Source organism: Dermacentor albipictus, chromosome 8 (genome assembly GCF_038994185.2).
Source record: "Dermacentor albipictus isolate Rhodes 1998 colony chromosome 8, USDA_Dalb.pri_finalv2, whole genome shotgun sequence".
Lineage (NCBI taxonomy): Eukaryota > Metazoa > Arthropoda > Arachnida > Ixodida > Ixodidae > Dermacentor > Dermacentor albipictus.
In genome coordinates this window covers 101416286-101440737 of record NC_091828.1, presented here as the reverse complement: position 1 = coordinate 101440737, position 24452 = coordinate 101416286, and the positions used below count along the sequence as shown (strand labels likewise).

General features: G+C 44.2%; 2 protein-coding genes and 1 long non-coding RNA gene across 5 annotated transcripts in view; 1 reads left to right on the top strand and 2 right to left on the bottom strand.

The window, feature by feature from the left end:
• Nucleotides 1-409, bottom strand: part of LOC139046743 (gastrula zinc finger protein XlCGF57.1-like) — a 65239-nt gene extending 64830 nt beyond the window's left edge. Inside the window, exon 1 of the mRNA XM_070523859.1 lies at nucleotides 280-409. The gene's annotated coding sequence lies outside the window, so the exon portion shown is untranslated. The remainder of the gene's footprint in view (nucleotides 1-279) is intronic.
• LOC139048914 (gastrula zinc finger protein XlCGF57.1-like) overlaps nucleotides 1-24452 on the bottom strand; it is a 74905-nt gene that overhangs the window by 41169 nt on the left and 9284 nt on the right. For 2 of the 3 annotated variants that reach the window (XM_070523864.1, XM_070523861.1), the window contains exon 2: nucleotides 18670-18876. In XM_070523864.1, the coding sequence (XP_070379965.1) occupies nucleotides 18670-18862 (193 nt within the window). In that variant the 5' untranslated portion in view covers nucleotides 18863-18876. Of the gene's footprint in view, nucleotides 1-8039; nucleotides 11036-18669; nucleotides 18877-24452 lie in introns of those variants that run through there. The other variant, XM_070523863.1, reaches the window with a different exon arrangement.
• LOC135913746 (uncharacterized) lies at nucleotides 1990-7891 on the top strand. The gene is made up of 4 exons (XR_010568101.2): nucleotides 1990-2438; nucleotides 3479-3713; nucleotides 5151-5225; nucleotides 5295-7891. It is a non-coding gene; the product is annotated as an uncharacterized lncRNA (long non-coding RNA).

Below are 24452 nucleotides of genomic sequence, written 5' to 3'. Positions count from 1 at the left end.
TGCGGTTGTTTGCTTTAAATCAGGGGTACAATCAGGACTCGACGGGAACCAAAGGTCAGTGGGTCGCCTCGCATTGGGCGCTCACGGGAAGACTACAAATGAAGCTGTGCAAGGGGATATGGGCTGGACTAGTTTTGAAGTGAGGGAAGCTCGCAGTAAAATTGAGTATGAAGAACGGCTGAGGAATATGGAGGAAAGTAAATGGGCTGGGAGAGTGTTCAGGTATCTGTACAGGCAAAACATTGATTCACAGTGGAGGAAAAGAACTAGGAAGCTTACCAGCAAGTATGCGGCCTGTGGGGTGGGCAACACAGCAACAAAGAAGGTCAAGCGGAAAGTCAGAGAGGCTGAATTAATCTCATGGGTGGCGGCAATGGAAAAGAAACCTGCCATGAGTAACTACTTAAGGGGAAAAAACGAAATTAGGAAAGAAACCATTTATGATAACTCAAAGGGAAGCTCATTACTTTTCGAAGCGAGATCGGGATGCCTTAGAACACGCACGTATAAAGCGAGATATAAGAAGGAAGAAGAAGCATGTGCTTGCTGCGGTAAAGCTAGGGAAACGACGGAGCATATTTTATTAGAATGTGAAGACATCTATCCAGCGGTCGATTTAGGCACCACTGGCCTCCTTGAAGCCCTTGGGTTCAGCGGAAGCAGTGGAAAAGCAAACAGGTCCGCAATAGACATCAGTAAGAGGCGATTGGAGGATTGGTGGAAGAAAAGTAGGGAAACGACAAAGGACGGAGACGTACAAAAGCACAGTTCGCAATAGGGTATCAGAAAATTTGGACGTGGTAGTTCATAGTGTTTTTTTTTTCTCATGGGTTAACCTAGGTAGGATATTAGGCAGCATAGTAGCAAGAGCTTGGTGGCGCAAGCCACCGCCCCGTTCCAAAGGGGACGCTCATAACATCCATCCATCCATCCATCGTCTGCTACGCCGTGGGCGGTTGTGCGGCGTTGTAAGTAGTACGGCAGCTGTTGTGTTGCGACGAACTGCTTCTCTAGTTGAGGATTTTTGCTAACACAGTGACAGAGATGTCACAAGGCTTTGATCGGTCACTTGGCTCCAAAAGTTGACTGCCCGAACGTAAAAAATGTCGGAGCGTGTTGTCCGCTGCTCTCTAAAATAGCGTTAAATAGCCGCTCCTATTGCCTTTTTCAAGGATATTATTATAAATCGCATTGTGTATAGAGTTCGCAACGTACCCAACAGTTTCATTGTACACGTTGTAAAATTCGCGTCTGCGCTCTTTAGAAACTTGAAGCCACCGTAATGTTCGACGACAGAACGATTACTACTAATTTTAACTCTTAAAAGTTGTCCGTGAATGCGTCACGAGTTCAAAAAGTGAATTACGCACACAGCTTCACTGCGTACTTATCTTCAGCGCCACCGTTATGCTGCCGCCGTACTACGCGGAAAAGCTAGCTTTACAGTTTGAAAAGAGTTCCGTGACACGATTTTTAAGGCCTGCACGTACTGCAGCACGTTTTAAAGCACTGGGATCGCTTAATTTTTTGCAAGCTTTCTACAGAGCTAGACATCCAACGATATTAAAAACAAGATATGCTCACCTTCCCTTGAAACAGAATCGATCAGACTATTGCACAGATCGGGTGGAGGACTTACTAGTGAATAGTTTTACGATACTTTTACCAGATCATCTTCCTTTCACTACGGCACACAGTAGTAAATCATAATGTCATCTACGACATTAGGCTGTCTGTAATCAACTAAATAAAGCTAGATTATCCTATGAATCTTTTTAAACATTTTTTCCAGTCTCTTAAGGAGGCTAGGAAAGGGAAATTTATGCCGTTGATCTTGCATTGCAGCGGCCACCTATGCTCGTTGTTTACATTTCTTGCACCGCTCATCCTCTTCTAGTTTCACTATTCAAACGCAAAGCATTCGCAAATATGCCTTCTTTTGTATATTTGTTAATTTATTCATTTACCGCCAAAACAAGCGCATTGTGCCTGCCGAAATGGCAAGACAAGCGCTGAACAGATCGCAGAAGCAGACGACAGCGAACAGGTTATGACTAGCGCCAATCTGCTCATACGTTCTTTCCCTAGCGGCAAAAGGGGCGAACTAGACCAGGCGTGCTGGAGGAGGGAGATCTGTGCGGGTCTGTAGTTCAGTAGGTCGTGGTCAGTATAACCAACTCTAGAGGAAAAGCTGGCCCGAAAAACTGGGAACCGCTACGGCCCGCTAGGGCGCCGCCGTGTTGCTACTGGTCAAGCGCAGTTACTATTGAAATCGCTGAAAACAAGTACATGGAACCTTATGCTTTGTCATTTAATGCATACCTCATGGCTTTATGAAGGTGATGCGTTAAGTTTACGGAAAGCGCTTGCTAAGTGCGTGTACGCATTCGTGCAATTCGACTTCGCCCTGCCATCTGCTAGCCGCCTGGTTAGCTCAGGTACAAAGATGTATTATTGCCTGTGCCTGTCTATCGTTCTATGTACCGCGTTGAAACCAGAGGAATAAATGTGCTCAAGCGAGTGACGCGGATGCCGATACGGTCATCCGCAAAAACATTTTTCTTACATTTACACAGTGGAACGCTTCCAGTGAAGCCATGGCTAAGAGAAAGGGGAATCTTTGTGCCGTGGTCTGTAAACTGCTCAATATGCAGACAACCAGAGACGATTGAGCATATCTTTCTTGATTGTTCAGATGCAATGTTCTTGTGGGACATCCTACAAAGAACGTTGAAAAAGGAATTACCGATAACACCGTACGGCATACGCTTCATGCCAACTGAGAACGCAGATATGCCATGTGACATGTTTATGGCAAAATGTTTACAGAGCCTGCGGTAAACAAGAATGGATGAGCGTCATGAGAGGCTTGTTATTCATCCTGCGAGAGAGCATTTCATTGAAAGCGTGCTATATCTGCGTGAAGCTTATAAAACGAGAGCAGAAACACCCGAATGGATGCATATATTGGATGAACTAGCGGCAATCAAGTGTTTTTAACTATTCGCAAGGGCCCAAGACGGTCATTGCTTTCACCATTATGAAGTGTATCTGTTTATGCCGTATGTGTACGTCGAAGACCGGCAATAAAGAAGAAAAAAAAAAGCCTGGTTAGCTCAGATGGTAGAGCGGCTGCCCCGGAAAGGCGGTGGTTCCGGGTTCGTGTCCCGGACCAAGAAGGACAAATTTTTCTTCAACTCTGAGGCTTTTCTTTCGAGGAACTCGTATGGGTTTACTTTGTAGCAATCGCTACGAATGGGTGGATGTCTGATTTTCCCTTTATTAATGCAATAAAGGGTGACGCGAATTTCGGTTTCGGATCTGTTTCTTGAGATGCGTAGTAGTTTCGCACAGTTTCAAATGCGATCGCGCGTCAACATCTGACGCGAGTAGACAGCGTCTGTCATGCATCAAAATCGCCTGAGAAGCGTCACAGTAGAGAATTTTTTTACATGCGGAACGTTGTTTTTATTTCCAGGTTTCCCTACAGTAGGAAATTGCTGGGCAGGCGGACCAGCGCACCGGAATCGTACTGGCGAATTCGACAAGCAAGTTACAGAATCTGTTTAATTGTTGCACTTTGAACAGCTGTGCCCAATTATGCTTTTACAAAGGCCACAGCAGAAAAACCGCCTGATGCTGAGTATTTCTGTGCCACGAAGCAAACAATTAAGAGGCAAGTGCCTAATACGGACGAAATCGAGTGCATGAACGTAAGCGTTTTATTAACTGTGCAATATTTTCAACACTTCTTCGCTTGCCATTTCATGGCGCATATTATTTCTGGTCACGCAGCGAATCTATTTGCATGATCGACTTCGGGCTTGTGGGACTGTTCACTTGCACTTGATGCTGAGTCTTTTACATATGTATATCGATAAACTGCAGATATGCACATCAGATCCTTGCGAGCATTTTCAAAGTTCAATTATTTTAGACACCAGGCACATATATGCAATACTGACATAATATAAAATACCCTAGCTGGGACACATTTTCGTTGAGTGTACCCGCAGGTAAAACAGGTAGATCATGTGGACAGCTCATTTTCCCTAAATCAATGTGTACAAGGGGTATGCAAAACTAACTTTTTTTTCTCGCGCACCGATTATTTTGCTGTATAAGCAAGAGAACCCACTACGTTAGTGTAACATATGTGTTACATTACACTAATATGTGCTTTGATTTACCAAGTGAGATTAGTTATACTTTTATGGCTCATTCAGTCAAATCACACTGCAAGCTGCATTCATCACTCTTCTATTGGATATTGCAAATTTTTAATGAAACATGTTTCCCTGTTATGCAGATATGCAATGGCAAGCCCTTTTGTGTGCTCCAAAGGCAAAATTTAGGTTCTACATTAAAGAAGACATTTCTAGTCAGAAATTACAAACAAGAATGGTGAATAGATAGTATCAGAAGCCCAAGGTAGAAAAATTATGAGAAGTGCTGAATGATTTTAAGGAAAGAATGGTATTTGAAAATGCAAGACTCTTTAGTGGAGGTCAAGCAAGTCTATATAGGTAGAATACTCTGCAAAATTATGCGAGCGATGAGATAGCAAACAATGGGTGAGAAAATCAATTTTTCTGCAAAACAAAAGCCGATTGTCATTACATAAGTCACTTTAGCATCATGAGACTGCTGCTTGATAAATTCAGAAACAAACAAAAAAAGACACCCAAAAATTTAAAAATAAACAATTTATTGATGCTCTCTCCACACTGGAATAAATAAAAAGAAACGGATCACATCTAACGTGGACATCTCAGACGCCTTGTGAAACACTAAAGGAAAAATTCAGTTTCGAGCTATGGCACTTGCCCCATAGATGTGCAGGGCCTTGCACCAATAGCGATAGTTACCCCTGCATTTAGAAATTGAAAGCATTCATGCAGACAAGGATGATTCTTTATATTCATGGCTACCACTTCAAATGCTTCCACCCAGTGTTACAATGCTGCACACAGCCATACTAAGGATCTCGCAGCAACACCTACAGGTAAAAAGCAAAAGCAGTCAAAGCGCTGGTGTATTCTGGACACCGTGTTACAAAACTTTTAGGCAGGAAGAGTGCAAGAAGCAGACATAAGAACTGCATTTATTTCCATAATTCCCCATTTGAATTACCTTTTCTTTTTGCTTAGGCAATGCCTACGCCTAGCCACAGCAGCTCCTTCATGCAGACTCCGCAAGCCAAGAGGCCGTGGAGGCAAATGCAGGTAAGAGGCAGAAAGCAATAGCACCGGCATTGACATTAATCTAATTTCGTTCTTTTTTTTTACATTTAGGCAGCCAGCACACCTAGAACAGCTACCTTGACTGCAGGTGTATCGCCCTAGCCGCCAAAGAAACTTTTGAGGGAAAGTGACAGGCAATGTCAACAGCCACTTCTCCATGTAAACGATACTCTTTCTCTCAGATGACACTTACGCCACGCCAGCTCATCTGTGCAGACTCCCCCAGCAATGATGTCGCAGAGGCACGTGCAGGTCAGAGGCAAGAAGCAGTGGCACTGGTGTCGATATTCACCCAATTTCTTTCTTTTTCTTACATTGAGGAAGCCAGCGCACCTCGAACAGCCACCTCGACTGCGGGTGTGTCATCAGATTCCTGTTGTGCATATGCTCATAATAAACTTTAGTAAACTTGAACTTGATAATAAACATGAAGGCAAATGGGACATCGATGCATTACCTTTTTGAACATTTAGTGTAAACATACAATATATGTTATACCTTGCAGTGCTACAGAGCGTATTTTGAAGCTTCCCGCTGCATTTTGCACTTCAAATACATGTGTATTGTGTGGCCCTCAATGCAGTTATTGTTGTAGCAGCTGCTTTGTCTGTGTATTGCACATTGGATTAAGCTTGTGATATCCACATGTGCAACAGGCCGATACTTCTCTCACATATACCAAATAAGGCTCTGTGTAGTTCTCAAGTGTTACAATAAAAATTAAATTAAACAATCCTTTCGTGCAATTGTGTTTGTTACAGCGATTCCTATGACGTTTATTGACAAGTTGAGAACTTGAACTGGTACATCCGTCATGGGAAGGAACTGTATGTATACATATAGCGAAAAAAGGGGGTATGTGTGTGTGATGATGTTTTGACAAGTTCTGTTGGTTAAAGCAATACATGCCAGTTTAGCTCTTGTCACTATCAATACGCATTACCGCAATACAGAAGATGCCTCGCTACAGCACACGTCCTCCATAGTTAGCCGAGACCCTAGGTGACAGGTTCACCCTTGCCGCTTTTAGCTTATCTCTGGAAAACACAGTGTATTACAGTGAAACATACTACAGCACATTTATCAGTTTAGAATGCAAAGACCTTTGCCTTCTGCTTTTGTGATACACTAGGTATAATGAGGACATATTCACTGCTAAAAACATCCATACTGAAATGAAGAACACTGATGTCAGCATGTGTGATGTTTTATCCTTTTCTTTTGTTGTGTACGTCATACTGCCATTATTAAATTTTCCTCTAATTTGAAAGGTGCCGACGTGCATAACATCACATTGCAAGGAGTCTGTGTAATTAGTGTTCAAAGACCAGTGTGATGGCTTTTCTGAAGAGAGGTTGGGGTTAAGCTGCTGTTAATATTTTTTTTAGAAGGGTAGTTTTCCATGAAGAAATCGCATATCAGAAAACAGACCTGTGGTAAGCTGGGTTTGAGCATGTAATGGTGGAAATGATGCAGAATACATTAATATATTTTTTTTTGCCTGAAACCAAGAACTAGCTGAAATATGTGAAATATCTTAAATAGCATCCATGAGCAACTGCAAGCTGCGCACACCTAGACTCGAAACACAATTCTCTTGCTTCAGTCCAAGGAGGTTTTTGCTGCTTTGTTGAAACCTCAAGTACATTCTCAGTGGCACAGTAATTTCTGTCTACCTTTCGCTCAAGTGTGCCCTATACATAAGAGCGATTTATACTTGCAACTGGGCAGCAGCCTTACCTTGGCAAACCAGTGGGAGGGCATATTTTCTAAAACTATGTGACGCATAGCATTACTAATCTGAGCAGAGAAGTGTTTAAATATGAGTCACCTTAAATACCCTTTAATAAATATCTCTAGCACATTAAGATCCTAGATTTTAAATGCTGTATAAGTTGTCTTCTTGTTCACGGCAGTTGCAGTCGGCTCCTGTCCAAATGTGAGCGCACTTATGCATAGCTCATAAGAGAAAATATTTATTCACATACCTTTTTTTTTAACTCGCCTACAATCAAGATGAATCTGCTGTGCATGAACGTAACTTGCATTGCCACATTCAACAGCACAGTACATGTAGCTCGTGTTGGTTCATTCAAACTATGCATTATTACAGCCTTTAACTGTATATATTATGGTGTGAGAGCAGACAAATGGATATGCAAAGGCAGTTGGGCACGCTAAAACAGCATCATTTTCTATGTGAAAAGGTGACATACACAAAATGAGACAGAACACATGCGCTTTCATCTTTTCTTGCACACAAAAAAGCTGGAGCAATAAGGCCTTTTTCACTGTGCCATCATTGTTCTCAAAGGCAATTCTTATTTATTGGATTACCTCTTACGTCATGTTTATTTTCTTGAGTGATTGTTTACACGTTAATGTTTCAAACTTGTTTTTATTTTCACAGACTGAACATACCATGTATTGGATTGACTTCCCTGTAGCGCTCGTGAGCATTTTAAGGAACAGCATTGAACCCTTTGTACTGGTGCACTGGTAAAATATATACATGCAACAAAATTGAAATATAAGGCGAAATAGCAAACACCAATGCTTGATGCAGCACTACTCAGACTCGTATTTCAGCAATTTTTGCATAAAACAATATACTGAGAGCATACTAGCACTAGCACATCATCTTCACTCTCACAAGTCGGCGCGTGGCCTATACATCCCCCCCCACTGAACTTAGCTGCTGGCCATCACTTCTCCTGGAGCCCTGAATACGATAAAATGCTAAAATCACTGCATTACATGCTGTCACGACAGTACTAAATTAACAAGAACAGACAATGAACACTCAAAAAACACAGGCATTTATTTGTGCTCTGATGCCAAGTAAACTCTTTAAATACGTACTTATTTGTGAAAAAAAGCACAAATAGAACAATATCAGATGAGCCAACATCACACAAAGGAGAATCTAGAGGCAACAAATATATGAGCCTAACAGAAAAAGTTCGTTTGCAAAAAAAAAAAAACAATACTAAAAGAATTAGTCGCACAGATGTAGGAAAAATTAACAAATGTACAGCCAATAAAGATATCGCACATTCTACAGCTGCTAGATAGCAACAATGCAAATACAGACAAATCTCACTTTACAAAACCAGCGATGTAACAAAACATTTGCTTGATTTCACTGTGACATGGTAGAGAGAAAAAATTGGACAAGAACATTGTTCATGTAAGCCTTTTTGTCGCACATTTTTTGTCTTAGTGTGCAGTGGTGTTCAAGAGATTTTCTAAAAGGTGCATTTGCCGACCAAATAATTAAAGTGATAAGACAAACCCAATGTGCAATTTCCAGCAATGGCTTGCACTGAGCACACCACATTTATCAAAAAGTTCTTGGGGAGTTTTATCACACTGTGGGTGATTTACTTGCACTGATAGTACCAGCCAGATGTAGCAAGGAGGATAGATATAGCAGTAAGATCACTGTAGGTATAAACTTGTACCGATCCGTTTTTATATTTGTCAGAAGAGCATGCGTAAGTTTAGCTTTGTTTTCTCCATGCGCTCAAATTTCTGTGTATGGCCTTCTGTGGTGAATTTGTTCGTGACCAGCTGATGACCAGATCTCGGGTATTTTCAGGATGCCTTCCCGTGTTTCACTCAAGTGAAAGTCACATTTTCTGGCAATAAACATTTCCTTCTTTGGTGGCCAGATGTGTCACTATGCTGCTCTGTTGGACCTCTGTTGACACTGGCACAGCGTTGATGCCATCAAAGGATCTTTGGTGGGCACTTGTCAATGCCCACATCCGGTTGTCACACAATACGGTCTGTACAAGGGATGGGCCAGCACGGACACTAGAGGCAGGAATGGCAGAGGCAGAGTAAAGAACGAAGGTGCTGCTTGTTTTCAGGTGGTGGCGTGGTTACAATGGCATCTGTCTAGTCTGTTGTGAAATGTATGCCATCTGCGTTCAGTCACTAGATCATAGAGGCCGTGGGTACGCCATGAATAGGCTTAGCAGACTTGGCAACTGTGGTGTGCCGACTTTTGCCAACGCCCTGCTGCTACTTGTCCATGTCATAACATGAAGTCATGGCAAAGTGGAGGTTGAGCCAAACTTGTTTTCTTTGTAAATCTTGCAATTCTTTAAGAGTGACGTGTTTGTGTGGGTCGATATTAATTATTTCTTTTGCTCTTTGTCTTATGACATGCTGACAATAGATCTAGAGCGAATATGGTGACACAAAGAAACCATTGTAGGGCCTTTTTAAGAGCACATAGGGACACTTGTCCCATATGATGCAGCAGAACACCCTGTAGCATTCTCCATATCTATAGATTCCTAAGTTCAACGCCTGTTGTGCTGTGTCCTCTTATGTCTGCTCAAGTAATCAGCAAGTGCAAAGGAACTGGAGCAGATGGCAGAACAGTAAGGTCAGTCACCTATATGAATGCTCATTTGTTGCTTCACGGCACTCTTCAGCGAGAATTTCATAGTGTATGAAGGGCAACGAAATGGCTCATCGTCTGCATGGGTGTGCAGTTGTTCCTTCACGTTGGACTTGCATGAGAAGCTCCGAGAGCATGAAGGGCAATGATATGGCTTCTTGCCTGCATGGGAGTTCCTTCATGCTGGCTTTATGCGAGAAGCTTTGAGGGCATGAAGGATACTCAAATGGCTTCTCTCCTGTGTGGGTGTGCAGGTGGTCTTTCAGGTCAGGCTTTTGCGAGAACCTCTGAAGACACAGAGGGCACTGAAATGGCTTCTAATTTGTGTGGTTTTGCAGGCAGTCTTTCATGCTGGACTTATACGAGAAGCTCCATGGCAGGATACTGCCATGGAGCTTCTAACCTGTGTGGGTGCGCAAGTGCCTTTTCAAGTGGCTCGTTACTGTGAAGCTCCGAGGGCATGAAGGGCATTGAAATGGCTTCTCGCCTGTGTGAATGCGCAGGTGTACTTTCATGGTGCACTTATATGAGAAACTTTGAGGGCATGAAGGACATTGAAATGGCTTCTCACCTGTGTGGGTGCGTAGGTGGTATTCCATCCTGGACTTAACCGGGAAACTTTTAGGGCATAAAGTGCATTGAAATGGCTTTTCGCCCTTGTGGGTACGTAGGTGGACTTTCATGTCACTCCTATCTGCGAAGCTCCGAGGGCATGAAGTGCACTGAAATGGCTTCTCACCAGTGTGGATGCGCATGTGGCTTTTCAGTTTGGTCTTTCGCGAGAAGCTGTGAAGGCATGAAGGGCACTGAAATGGCTTCTCGCCTGTGTGCGTGCGCAGGTGGACGTTCAGGTTGGCCTTTTGTGCGAAGCTCCGAGGGCATGAAGGGCATTGAAATGGCTTCTCCCCGGTGTGGGTGCGTAGGTGGACTTTCATGTGACACCTATTTGCGAAGCTCCGAGGGCATGAAGTGCACTGAAATGGCTGCTCACCAGTGTGAATGCGCAGGTGTGCTTTCATGCTGCCCTTATGTGAGAAACTTTGAGGGCATGAAGGACATTGAAATGGCTTCTCACCTGTGTGGGTGCATAGGTGGTATTCCATGCTGGACTTATACGAGAAACTTTTAGGGCATAAAGTGCATTGAAATGGCTTCTCGCCCATGTGGGTGCGCATGTGGCTTTTCATGTTGTCTCTTCTTGAGAAGCTCTTACAGCACAAATCACACTTAAACAGATGCTCGCCAGTAGAGACCCTCCCATGTGCTTCCAGACGAAACAGTTTACCAGCCTCATTGTCACAAAAATGGTCTTGTTGGAGGCGTCCCTGCTGTGAATTTTCACTGTTGGCTGTTGATGGAGAAATAGAAGGCCCGGATTCTGTACAAATGACACAAAAGTAGTATTAGGACATGCAAAAGAGAGAACACAGATACCAAAGCTAATTATGAGCTTTCTTTTTTTTCATTTGGGAGGTCTTGAGGGTGCTTTAGGAGTGGTGGAACAAATGAAACCTAGTGGTCCTTTTTTATATACACAATATTTGTGTAATTGAATGCATCAGGACTGTTTATGAAGTACACACATATAAATTATTTTTCAGAAAGGTAAAGAAGTATTAAGTGAGAGAAGCTGGAGTGTTTGAAGACATTCACAGATTTCTATGATCCTTAGAGGACAGCATCAAAAAGTGATAACCCAGCTTGCTCTCCCGTCTCCAACAAGCACTCGAGGTTTAAAGGCCATATTTGGCATTTGCAAAACTTATGGCTCAACAACACACCTTTTTTATAAGACTTCATTAATGGGTTTCATCTTGATCACATGTGTAACTTTGCTAACATCTTTGTAAGTTGAGAATGTAAAGAGCCAGCTAGCACATGCTTTATTTTTCTGCGTATAATCTGCCAGCACGCAAAACCCAGAGCTCCTTTCAGTGTCACCCAGAAAAAATATATAAGCAATACCTCTGGGAGATTAAAGAATTTGGCAAAGCCACTCAAGACCGCTTATCTGTGGAAATACGAAAGCATTACAGTCCCCTTGGCGAATTTTTTTCCATGCATTCCTTGTCTGCACAAGCTCTTGTGCTCTAACTGCGCTTCAGTAAGGCCACATCAAAATGCACCAAGTGTTTCAATGCTTCCTCGCGAGGAATTCATAACATGAAGGACTGCTCAGCACCATTAAATTTGAGATTATAGCTTATTTTATACACTCATGACATTACGCCACCTCCTGCCCACTGACTGCACAGTCCAGTGATGCATGCATTGGCCACAGCTTTCATAGAACATGACATGCGCAATGATACACACACTAAGCACACTTCTAGCCAGCCAACCAAAACTGTGGGGCCACCAAGCTGTAGGGGAAGCGTGCTCGTGCCAAAATTCGTAAGCCCGGGGGGGGGGGGGGGGGGGAGGCATTCTACTACTGTGGCTCCTGCGTATCACACGGCTAGTGTGGCGACATGCACCCTATTTTGAAGGCAATCTATGGTGGGGACAGAGACAAGTGCTGACTGCTGATAGCTTCGTGTACACTGCATTTTCACTGCTTAGTTTCTGTTGAAGCAAGGCAGCATGAAAGTCAATTCGCCCACAGCTGCTAGTGCGCTTCCTCACTCCAGCGTGTGCGTGGTGACCGAGTGAGAGGTGTTCATGTTTGCTTGCTCGCATCACACCTTCTTAATTTAGGTAGTACGCTAATGATTAAAATTTTGTACAACTGATAAAACTACTATTCTTCATATACCTGCCTCCTAATTTGCTATTGCAATTGATGTGTCGCCTTTCGGGCAAACCTACTATGTTTTTTAAAGCATTTTTACTTAATAAACCAGCGCGATTCCAAAGAACCTAATGTTCAACTTCTGGTAGACCGTAATATTATTCCAATATGTTTTTATTCCAGATCCGCCATTAGCCTTCGTGATAGGTCACAATGGCTCAGGCTCCGCCCATATGAGCATTAACACAGATTGGAATAGTTTTACGCAATACCAGCCTTGGCGAAAGAGATGCCCACCCTCTGGACTCTCTGCAGCATGCGCCTCCCTAATATCTAGTTGGTTTTCAATACCCTCAGCCTACTTCTTGTTCTTCTGCACTTTGGCTATAGGACGCACGGCGCAGTTCAGCGCGCTCAACTGTATTCCAATGCAAACTGAATACAATCACTTTGGACATTCTGACAGCTTGCCGGAAGCACTGAAAAGTCGTAATAGAAGCGCGAAAATTGCAAGAAACTGTGCAGGCAGCGGAGTCGCATAGGGTGAGGAATGCGAACAGCTGTACTCTTTTGAGGAGAACGAACTTTCTGTGTTTGACACAGTTTGGCGCAGGAATTTGTATCAAAATGGTGCAAGTGGAGTCCCACCCCTGCACACTAGATTCAAAGGTAAGAATATGCTTTGTCTGAATTTATTTTGCGTCGTGCCTCGTCTTAATTTGTTTGAAGTTAACCACGTATGTTCTTTCAGTCCTTCCAAAATCACTTCCTCAGTTAGCTCCATCATGTTATCGTCTGAGATTACTCCTCGGACGATGTTGATGGTATGCTGAGGGGTGACTGTAACTCGGACTTGTCCAAAAGAAACTAGATTACGTAGCTTTTCATACTGGAACAGGGTGTAAGACCGGGCTAGTTGGTATTCCACGCTGAAGTGACAAGCGGAAGAGTGGACAGCGAACCCTAAAAAGGCGACAAGGACAAGTGTTTTCATACTGCTATGGTGGAGCTCCAAAAGGAAGTTGCTGCTGGCCAACTTCGTAGCCTTCTAGCCTCTGCCTATAGCCTTGGTCATACATTTACAAATGAGAAACAGTGAGATCACCCTCATGGTCTTATCTGGTTCATCACAGTGTACTACATGGTAGCGTGGGTAATTCTCTCTTTGTTGGCCAAGAAACTTGAAAACTTTTGTGCACCCCAGTATTTGGGGGTGACCTGGGAGTAGGGAGAAAGAACTTTGAGAATGCAGCTAAGCATGTGCTGCATTCTTCTGTGTTCCAAGGGTGGCTCATTACTCTCAAGAGTACAAACTGGAAATAGGTGATATCCTATAGGCACCTGTTGGTAGGTGTAGCCCTTGATCATGAACTGGATCTGATCACCGGAGGTATGAAAGTGTGGCTGAGCTGTAAATTATGCAACCACAGTCTATTTTACTGCGTGCTAAGGAGCGACAGATTCATAGAAGACATTAGCAGTCAAAGCCTCCATGCTTCTGCGAAAGGACATTGAGAACCAGTCCATTTTACTGTGCACTAAGGAACGACAGATACAGGGTGTTTCAGCGAACACATTAAAAAAATCCTAAAGGTAAGTTCTTCAAGAAAAATAGGAATTCTCTTAAGGAGCAAGCATTCAAGTTCAGCGGACAATAAATTATGAGAAACATGCAATTGTATAGTTAATTACCTAAAATTATATAACGATATCTTTAATTAGCGACTTTCTGCAGTTATTGCCAATGGCAAGTTTGTAGCCACGGGGACGAGGGTGCCGTATTAGCTTTTAAAGCAAAGAAAAAGTCGCTCCCTAACGCCCTGCAGCGTGCGAAAATCAAGTATTTTTTTCCCGCATGAAACCGAAACGCGGCGAACATTGTTTGTCGGAAATCTAGTGCAAATGCAACATCTGCTGATGACGTGTTACGGTGACTGCAGTGCCCAATTCGAAATGTCTGTGGTGATTCCCAAGGCTAGGGAGCCTCAACGCTCGGCTTAGACCATGGCTGTCATTTTCTTTTGTTGGTACGTGCAAGAAAGAGGCTAGCCATCGCCCACCGCACGATCACATGTTCTAAGAGTTCTGGTAGGCATTACCAGCAGGTTTGCTCTTTCTTTCTTTGTCTCGACCACATCTGACGTGGCTACCTGACAAGCTAAATGTGAGGAATCACTAACTGTTCATTTATCCGTTAGGTTCATGTGCTGTTTGTTTATAATTGCTGCGTCTTAGGAAGTGCATGAGACAAAGGAAAGGTTCGTTTGCGGAGCAAGGAGGGCTTTCGCGGCAGTGGCTGCATGCTGTTAGTTCTTGTGGCTCGTAGCGCCAGTTTTACAAACGCGTTTGAGTTTCCCTTTAAAGTGCTAGTTTTCGTGGTGCGCATGCAACATAGCCATTACATTACCACTGGTTTGACCTCGTCCATTTGAGGATGCAGGTTTCAACGCCGCCGTGTTAATATTGATACGGAACACTATTTGCGATCACGAAGAGGCGAGCAGTGTGAATACTACGACGACGATTAGAGGCTAGCGCAGGCTGTTGCCTCTGGGCCAAGTGCGGCGTATTTGCTTGTAAATATACTTGTATATAGCTTCTAATCTGCATATTCCTACGTAACATATCTGGTGGAGGTGGACGTTCCCTGTAGCTCGTCACGGAGCTTCACAGTGGACGGTACGTCGAACCTTCCTTCATGGCTCCCGGCGACGACAACTCGACTCTGCCGGCTCCGACACCTGCTGCCACTTCGACGACCTACATCACTCTCCCCGCTCCCCGTGATCCTGGCGTATTCTCGGGCAAAGATGGAGAATATGTCGAGGACTGGATCAGGCTGTACGAACACGTCAGCCACAATACCCGATGAGACCCTATTATCATGCTTGCCAACGTAGACATTTACCTTGGTGGCACATTTCGAGTTTGATTTCGGACACACGGAGATGAGCTCACCAGTTGGGATACACTTAAGCCAAATCTCCGAGACTTGTTCGGCAACCCTTACGGTCGACAACTTGCCCCGGAGAAGACGCTTTCCGGCCATGTGCAGATGTCAACAGAGCTTTATGTCACGTACATTCAGGACGTCATGGCTCTGTGCCGCAACGTTGACGCACACATGACTGAGTCAGACAAGGTTTCCCACATCTTGCAGCACGAACAGTGGCTGGAATAATTTATTGTGCTTAAAATAAATAAGTGACTCGATTGAGAACAGTGCAGTTTGCGTGAACATTGGGGTCAGTGTCAAAGATGGGCCATTGTCAATCTTGGACATTGACATTTTGGATTCAGACATCACTAAATTTAAAAACCGCATTGTTTGTGTGAAGAGCCAATATTTCTGCCTTATGACTTAAAATGTCATGGACACCGGCACTTGCTTGGTGATCATGGCTTTCAGCCACATCCAAATAGCCTCCTGAAGGTTACGGTGGACCACCTTGGCCAACATTCTTCCGTCACGATCCACCTGATTACTTGACCAGCTTCTAAAATCTTCACCTTTTTTTGCTAGTCTGATATTGTCTGCTTCGACATTTCAAACTCCTATGAAGTATCCGCTTGCAATTGGCCACTTTGCACTTGCCTGATAACGGTGGCCTTTTTCATTGTCAGTCTCCTATATTTGCCTCACTTTGATGTTTTTGCCAAGCTGGAGGCGGATTACGAAGGTGGTGTCAGCACCATTGGTAGCAGCTGCCAATGAAACCACTACAGAGAATTGGTTGTTAAAGCGGCTGAGCCTAGCATTGCAGAATGCATCTAAAGCAAACCACTGTGTACATTAGAGGCAATACGAATAGTACAAATCACCATATGCAACTGACAGACGCCGACAGCAATGATGGCGTGAAGCCTTGTGGGAGGGTGCACCAAGTGGTGCCTGCTATAGAGATTGTAACGGAAATGGTAGTTCTGAACTGGCATGCGAGGTACGTGCAACGCAAGTTTGATGTGGCAGGAAAACAAAATGATGGTGGTGATGTTTGCTAGGGTTGAGGATTGGGCGAGTTGGTATTGCATTCTAGAACTGGTACAGCGCAACATACAAAGGAAGAAACAAGCCGAGCCGGCCAGATAAAGGAACAGAGCGCTGACTTTCAAATGGTTTATTAGCGAGTTGCATGAAATATATACCTACAAGAAAGCATCAGGACAAGTCATCACAATACCTCACAAAACGTCACACTGATAGAAGGCTACACCATTATGGGTCACAGAATGCGAAATTTTGTCATGCAAGGTTAAACTAATCAAGAAATCTTGCTTCCTGTGAAAATAGGGACAAAAATGGAGCGCTAATGCACATGCTGCCTACCCTTGCTATGAGATCAGCTTCAATTGTCTCCCACGTAAGTTGTGATCCGTGCTTTTTTAGTACCTCACACTGATAAAAATTCTGTTTACATCCGCAGTCGCAACAGTGAATTCCTACGTGTCCCTGTATAGCCCGGTGCACATTGCAATAAACCAGTTGGAAGTCAGCACTCTCTTCCTTTATTTGGCCGGCTCGGCTTGTTTCTTCCTTTGTATGTTGCGCTGCAACAGTTCTAGGATGTTGTTTGCATTTTCGGCAGCCTTGGAGTTGCGATTCAGAGAGAGAGTCTGGAAAATCGAACGACAACAGTATGAAACATTAAAAACTTTGGTCGTTGTTATACGTTGCCTATATAGAGCGTGTTGTGGTACCATGGCAGAGTTCGAAAAATCAGTCAGCGAATTTATCATTTTTATGCTGTGACAAAGAACAGATACGAATTTTACGTAGTGCTAGTAAAGATTATGTAAGCCATTTCGCAAATCTTATGCTCCAACAGCATGCAATTGAATTACCAAGGAGAGGCTGGGCCTGGGTGAGGTGTTGGAAAATGCCTTTAGCACATGCTTCCTCTGTTTGCCATCTATACTGTGAATCAAAGTATGGAAGTTTTCCTGTTTGTAGTAGTCAAACTACAAGAGAATCATCATGATGATTCTCTTGTGATTCTCTATCATCATGATTCTATCATCATGATTCTCTATCATCAAATGATGATAGAGAATCATCATTTGTGTTGTTCCTGTGGCCAACACGCCAACTTTGCAAGCGCCTTAATATAGCTATGGGTGCAAAAATATCACCTCCAGGTTTGACTTCATTATTGCATTTGCAAACAATGCGACAACATAGGTGGAAGTGTACAGCAGTATTGCGGCAGTGCACCGCCCGGTTTCTGTGAACACAATTAGAAACAGTGTAAATGTCGATTTTAACTGGAAACTTTGATGCTCAACGTTTACCCTGTTGACAGTGAATGTGAAGACACTGTGGCAGGATTTCTCTGTGAGCACGGTGCATGAGTTCTACTGATGAATGCAGATTGAATTCATTGCAAAGGCATTTCAGTTTCCTCACTAGTGTCTCCCTTCTCAAAGTGAAAAAGCTTCACCTTTCACATCAGCAAACGTGGATGAGGTTTTTAGCACATTGTAACAAGAGTACTGCAAAACAACAAATGTCCTCTGAGATAAATTTGTGGTACAGAAGAGGCCACATAGACCACTGCAGTCTGAAAACACTGTGCAAAAAAACTGAAGGTGCCATCGAATGCAGAGGATCAAAACGACTATGCCCAGGAGTCACCAGAAAAGACCTACAGGTCGGCTGAAGTGATAGCTGGCGTGCACCTCAGATGCCCAATACTTGCTGCTCATGGCCTGATGGCAGTGTTGCGCATGGGTAGTATTGCTTAGTCATGTGCTGCAGGAATGTCGTGACTCAAAGGTATCTCAGAACGAGAATCCCGACAGTTCCAGTGCAGTTTTCACCTCTCTCAGTGAATGAGTATATTGGTGAAACAAAGTATGTGTTGCAGTTAACTGCATGAAAGAACTTCGTTTTAATTTTATTCACCTCAAACACAGTGGTCGACTTACATTCTGCATTGATCTATATTCATGTTTTTACACTAATATACTGGTTTAGGCATAACTAAAGGACTCACTGGGTTTAATGTTATCCTAAGGCAACCTAAGAGCTATAACAACACCAAAGCAAAAGGGCTCTGGATTAAGCTCTACCCCTTAAGGTGCTTGAATGTGCTCAATAGAGAAGCATTTTTGCGTTTTGCCCCCAATCAGAATGCAGACAAGAATCACAGACCAGCTAACATGTCCTCAGCAGCAGAATGTCGCACACACCTGAGCAGGTCGTACCAAGCCAGGCAGAAGTGGTTAATTACCACAAACTCACACAAGCAAGCAAATGTAAGAGAAGTGCCGGGCATGCCCACCTGAGGTGTAGCTTGACTGATCTACAGTCTCTGTAGTCTGCACACTCCTTGACTCGCTGCCTGCTCTGAAGCAGCACCCAACAGACTTGTCAGCCAGAGGGAAGGTGCACTGCGTGCCAGCTTCAAGCTGAACGATGGCCTCTGAAGGGGAGTGGTACACCATTTTGGCAGCGATACTTTCAGCTAGGCTCATCGCATTTGTGAGGCCTGCAAAAAATAATTGGCAAGCACTAACAGTTCAGTGCATATGTAAGTGTTGGCGCGTAGGAGGTGCCACCTTTTTTTTTACATCGCTACTTAAAGGGACCCTGAAACGATTTTGGCGATTTTCTACAAACGTACTGAGTCGTTAGAGTAGGTTCTTCTGATCATTAATTGATGCATCTAAGTACTCTGTGTAAAGCGTGTAATTTATTATAAGGTTTTAAAAATACCCATCGCTGCCGATTTTTACCATACCCATCGAAAATACCCATCGCTGGAATTTTAAGCCGCCCCTACCCATATGATGCAAATAACCCATATTACGTCACATGGGCGAGCTATCTGATTGGCTGACCAGGGTGCATGGTCGATAATTTTTCCAACTTTATGGTGAACAAATGATGCTCGTAATAGTTGGAATGTAAGTTACATTGTTTTTGTAAAAAGAAAATAACTTAAAGAGAATACTTAAGAATAGTTTTTTGTACACTTCAGCACTTCCGGCACACAGCAAGTGTCGTCTGCTTGTGTTACAACGTACTCCATTTTGACAAGAGCTCCGCGGTCAGAGTCGGTCTCAGTCTTTTCGCGAGCACTATGATTCGACTTTGTTGCCTTGTGGACTGCAAACCTAGCGACCTGCAAACCGCGAGTCCAGTATTAGGGCAAACGCAAGCGCAAGGGGACAGGGTCTGGCCGCTTGACTGTGCCGGGATGAGCCACGAGATGAGAAGAAGGGCAAACGTGAACGGTCTGCACGGTGCAGCCACCTGGTGGAACAGAGCTCAACCATACACAGTAGCAGCAACGAAGTGTATTCCTTGCTGCTGGTGTGTATTTTTCGCAGGAGTGTAATCATCAACACCTTGATTTATAAATGTTTAAAATGCTTTACACTTGGTTAGAGCAATATTAGCGCTTTGTTTGACTGGTTAAGCGCTGCGCCAGCAAGTGTCTGGACCGTGCAGACCGATCAGGCTGCTCACGTACGTCTACGCTGAAGTCCTTCATCAGCTTGAGTTTATGCCTCCAGTCATTTGCCGAAATGACCAGCTCGCCTGTTTTTAGCGGAGTACCGGACACGTTCGGCGCTACGACAGAATGCTCGCAACGCACGCTGCTTCGATAGCTCTCGGTCGGCGGCCAAGCGGCTAGCGGAGAGTACTCGCGCGGGAGGGGGCGTGCTCCCAAACAACCGGAAGTGAGCGATGTGACGTTGCATCGTGACGCTGAACCAGTGAAGGCGGAGCTTAGCGCCGCTCGCTCGGCGAGCGAGTTGAGGAGGAGAAGCATAGCTAGGGAGGAGGGTAACTTCTAATCGCTTGCAGCTCCATTAATACGTAACGCTTCACTTAAATTGTGGTGCGAATGTTCTACTTAAGCTGTACCCTACGCACCTACAAAATTTGTCCGAACCGTTTCAGGGGCCCTTTAACACGCAAGAGTTGCACATTGCTAACAGTGATACTGTTTCAACTAAAGACAGCGCAAAGGAACTGCAGCAGTGCACTAATAGGTGCATCTGCAACCTCTGCGAGATTTCGGCAACTGTTACACGCTAGCTCGCATTTTGAGATGATCTTACACAGCACGAATTCGCAAACCTTCCCGCAAGTGTCAGCAAAAGAACAGGTAATTGTATAACATCGTACAAAGCTCCTAAATGTACTCTCACCTAAAGCATCTCCACACTGCTTTAAGGCACGTTTACACCGAAGGTGGAGCGGACAAGCGGATCCGGCCAAGCGTCTGCGGATTTTCCGCTTTGCAGAAAATACACGGTCGCTTGGCTGGATCGTGCCCGAACCAATTTTTTCCGCGTGGACAAGTTGGCCGCTTTGGCTGCAGCCAATCAGAACCCGACACTGAGGAAGCGCTGGTGAACGAATGTAAACGAATCTCTCTCTCTGGGCTTTTCGCTTCCGTTCTTGAAAAGCGTCAAAACGGCAAGTTGGGCCAGTTGGTTGGGATTTATAGTAAGGTTTGCTATAGCGCAACACAAGACAAGGACAAAAGAAGCTGTAAAACGACGACACGGCGCCGTGTCGTCGCTTTATGCCTTCTTTTGTCTTTGTCTTGTGTTGCGCTGTAACAAATCTTGAAAAGCGACTATACAAGTGGCGAGTAAAATGCCCATGATCTCGTCTTCCTCATCTGAGCTCATCATTTTGCAGAAGTAGATAGCGGACGGGTGCGCGCCAACCAACGTCGAAAAAAAGGAAATATCGGAAGTGCGCGTACAAACCCAAAGTGCCGCGAGATGGCGGCACGTCCCTGAATAGCGAAGCAGCGCACCATGCCCCGCGGGAGGCGACGCTGCAGCCACAGGGTACCAGCGAGGAGAGGAGGGGAACAAGCTAACCCCAAGGAATGAGCTCATAGTCAATGATAAGCACAACCTGGAAGTTAGGAGGGAGGGAAAGAATGCCCTAGTACTTATCGGTGGGGATTCAAATATGAGGAGGTGCAAAAGAGCTATAATGGAGCGTGCAAAGGGGTGATAAGCGGGTAGCAGTCGGGACGTTCCCAGGCAGGGCAATGGACGCAGTACTGAGAGAAAGAAAAAGCGAGCTTTCTGAGAATATTGCAGAGCGCAATTTGGTAGTGGTAGCGGCGGGCCTAAATGATGTGTTGAATGGTAAAGCTGCAAAAGTAGCGGAAAGATTAGCGGAGGGAGTTGACGATTTAAGGGCGGCGATAGCACAGCAAGTCCAGATCGTGGTATGCACAGAGCCGGAGGTGCAAGGAAGGAACGGAGCAATTGCCAAGGACGTTGTGGCTGTAAATTGTGAAATAAGAAAGCTAAGCCAGGAGAAAGGATTTGAAGTGGCAGACATAAACAGAGAAGTGCATAGAGCAGGCTTTGGCGGAGGCTTTACACGAGATGGCATCCACTTTAATGGAAGGCTAGGAGCCGAGATCGGCTGACGCCTGGCCGTAGCTTATTTAGGGGGTCCACTGCCCCTCAGGGCGTAGGGGTAGGTAGAAACAGTGTAGAAAGTGCAACAATAGAGGCTGACGCCAATAAAATGGCCACAAGGACGTCCAGGAAGAAAACTATAAATAAATTTAACACCAGGATCAGGTACATAAACATGCGAGGCGGTAGAAAGAGAGCAAGGTGGTTAGAAATAGAACAGCAGTTAAAGGACGAAGAAGTAGGTGTATACGCGCTATGCGAAACACACTTCAGGGATCTAGAAGACCCACCGCTTATTGAAGGCTATGTCTGGGAAGGGAGCAATAGAACAACAACGGAGAGGAAGGGAGGAGGAGTAGGTATGCTCATACACCAAGGAACAAATTGGCAAAGAATAAAGTTAACTCGCAAAGAACATGTCTGGGTATCAGGTACAATTGCCGGTAAAAAGGCATGGCTAGGAGTAGTTTATTTAGAGACGGGGACAAATACAGACAAGAGAACAAAGATCTAGTGAAGTGTCTCGATGACGATATAAAGCAGTTTGGAGAAGGTGCCGATATTTGTTTGCTTGGTGACATGAATGGCCACATCGAGGATCTGGATGGATACACAGATTGTAATGGGAAGTTGATGCTAGACTTCTGTGAACGACACAACCTAGTTATAGCAAATAGAGAAACTAAGTGTGAGGGACAAATAACGTGGGAGTCCCGTAACAGACAAACGACCATTGACTACTGCTTAATGTCGCAGGGATTGTATAGCAAGCTAGCAATAATGGAAATAAACGAAGAGGGGAAGTACAGCCTCGGAAGTGATCATAAATGTATTAGACTACAGTTGGGAGCCCTACTCAAAAGAGAAATGCAGGGAAGCCAAAAAGAGTACGCAAAATTAAATGACGCACAAATAGCGGCTGGCATAGAGGAAGCAATAAAGAAACATCCCATGGAAAGGTGGGATTATAATCAGAACTACTCATTAGTACAAAAATAAAAGAGGTAAAAGGAGTAAACCGCTGGAGAGGAAAGGGGAAGCCATGACGTTGGTGGAATAAGGAAATTAGAGAGGCCATCGAACAACGACGGTGGGCATCTCGGGAACACAGAGAAGCAAAGAGGGCGCAGTTATCTGAAGAAGAGATAGGCCAAAAATGGGAATATTATCGACAAAAGAAACAACAAGTGCAGGTCCTCGTCCAGGCTAAAATAAAGCAGTCCTCTGATCGCTGGCTGGCTGAAGTTCGCGATGCAACTAAAGGGGGGTCAAGAAAATTCTGGAACCATGTAAGCTGGCTGGGTAAAGCTAATCACAGAAAAGAGGAACAAATTCACGATGCCGAAGGAAATTGTTTAGAGGGAGACGACGCTGTGAACTACATTGGCTCAGTTATAGCAGAGTCATTTAGGAAAGACGATAGGGTAATCGCCCCAAGTGAGGGAGCAACACAGAATAGCATAATAGAAAACAGCTTAGAATTGACCAATCTTAACTGGAAAAAGGCGGAAGCAAATGTTCCAAAATGCACGTCCACGGGGATAGACGAAATTCCAATCAAGTTAATTAATGAACTTGGCCCAAGAAGCAAGGAAACGCCGATAAAAGCATTGGAGGCAGTCATAACAAATAAGCAAATTCCGCACAGCTGGAAACAGAGTAAAATGAATTTGATTTATAAAGGGAAAGGTGATAAGAAGAACATAAAATCTTTCCAACCAATTACGATAACATCAGTTATATATAGGCTGGCGATGCAGGCGGTGAAATTAAAAATGCAGTCATGGGTAGAAAGTAAAAGAATACTTGGAGAACTTCAGAACGGGTTCAGAAGTGGTAGGCGCTTAGATGATAGCCTGTTCGTGCTTACCCAGTGCATAGAAATAGCTAAGGCGGAAAATAGACCTCTGTATTTAGCCTTCCTGGACATAAGTGGTGCATACGACAATGGAACAGGGAACTCCTGTGGAACATATTAAAAGCTGAAGGTATCGGTAATGAGGTAATTGATTTTCTACAGGAACTATATCGAGAAAATAATGTTGAAATAACATGGGAAGGAATCAAGAGTACGACAACTGTCGAGGTTCACAAAGGATTAAGGCAAGGTTGTCCTCTATCACCGCTGCTGTTCATGCTTTATATGATAAGCATGGAAAGAAGGTTACAACAAAGCAATCTAGGGTATAATCTGTCGTAAAGATTAGGGGAAAAGGTTGTTGAGCAACGACTACCGGGTTTAATGTATGCGGACGATATTGTACTCTTAGCAGATAGCCAGGAAGATTTGCGAACTCTGGTTAATTACTGTGGGGACGAAGGAGACAGTTTAGGTTTCCGTTTTAGACATTATGGGAACAACTAGCCCCTCACCGTATGCTTCTAGACTTCCGTTTTAGTGCAGCTAAGTCCGGTGGGATGTTTTTCAACGATACAACTGATCAGGAGCTTTCAATACAAGTCCACAAAATACCCCGAGTGGCCGAATACAAGTATCTCGGGGTATGGATAAACAAAATTGCAGATGTACACGGAAAAGCACGAACAGTCTCTAATAGCAAAAGGGCGAAGAGATGCCAGGATAATGAAACATAAGGCATTGTATGGTTACAACAGGTATGAGGTACTGAGAGGCATTTGGAAGGGAGTAATGGTGCCG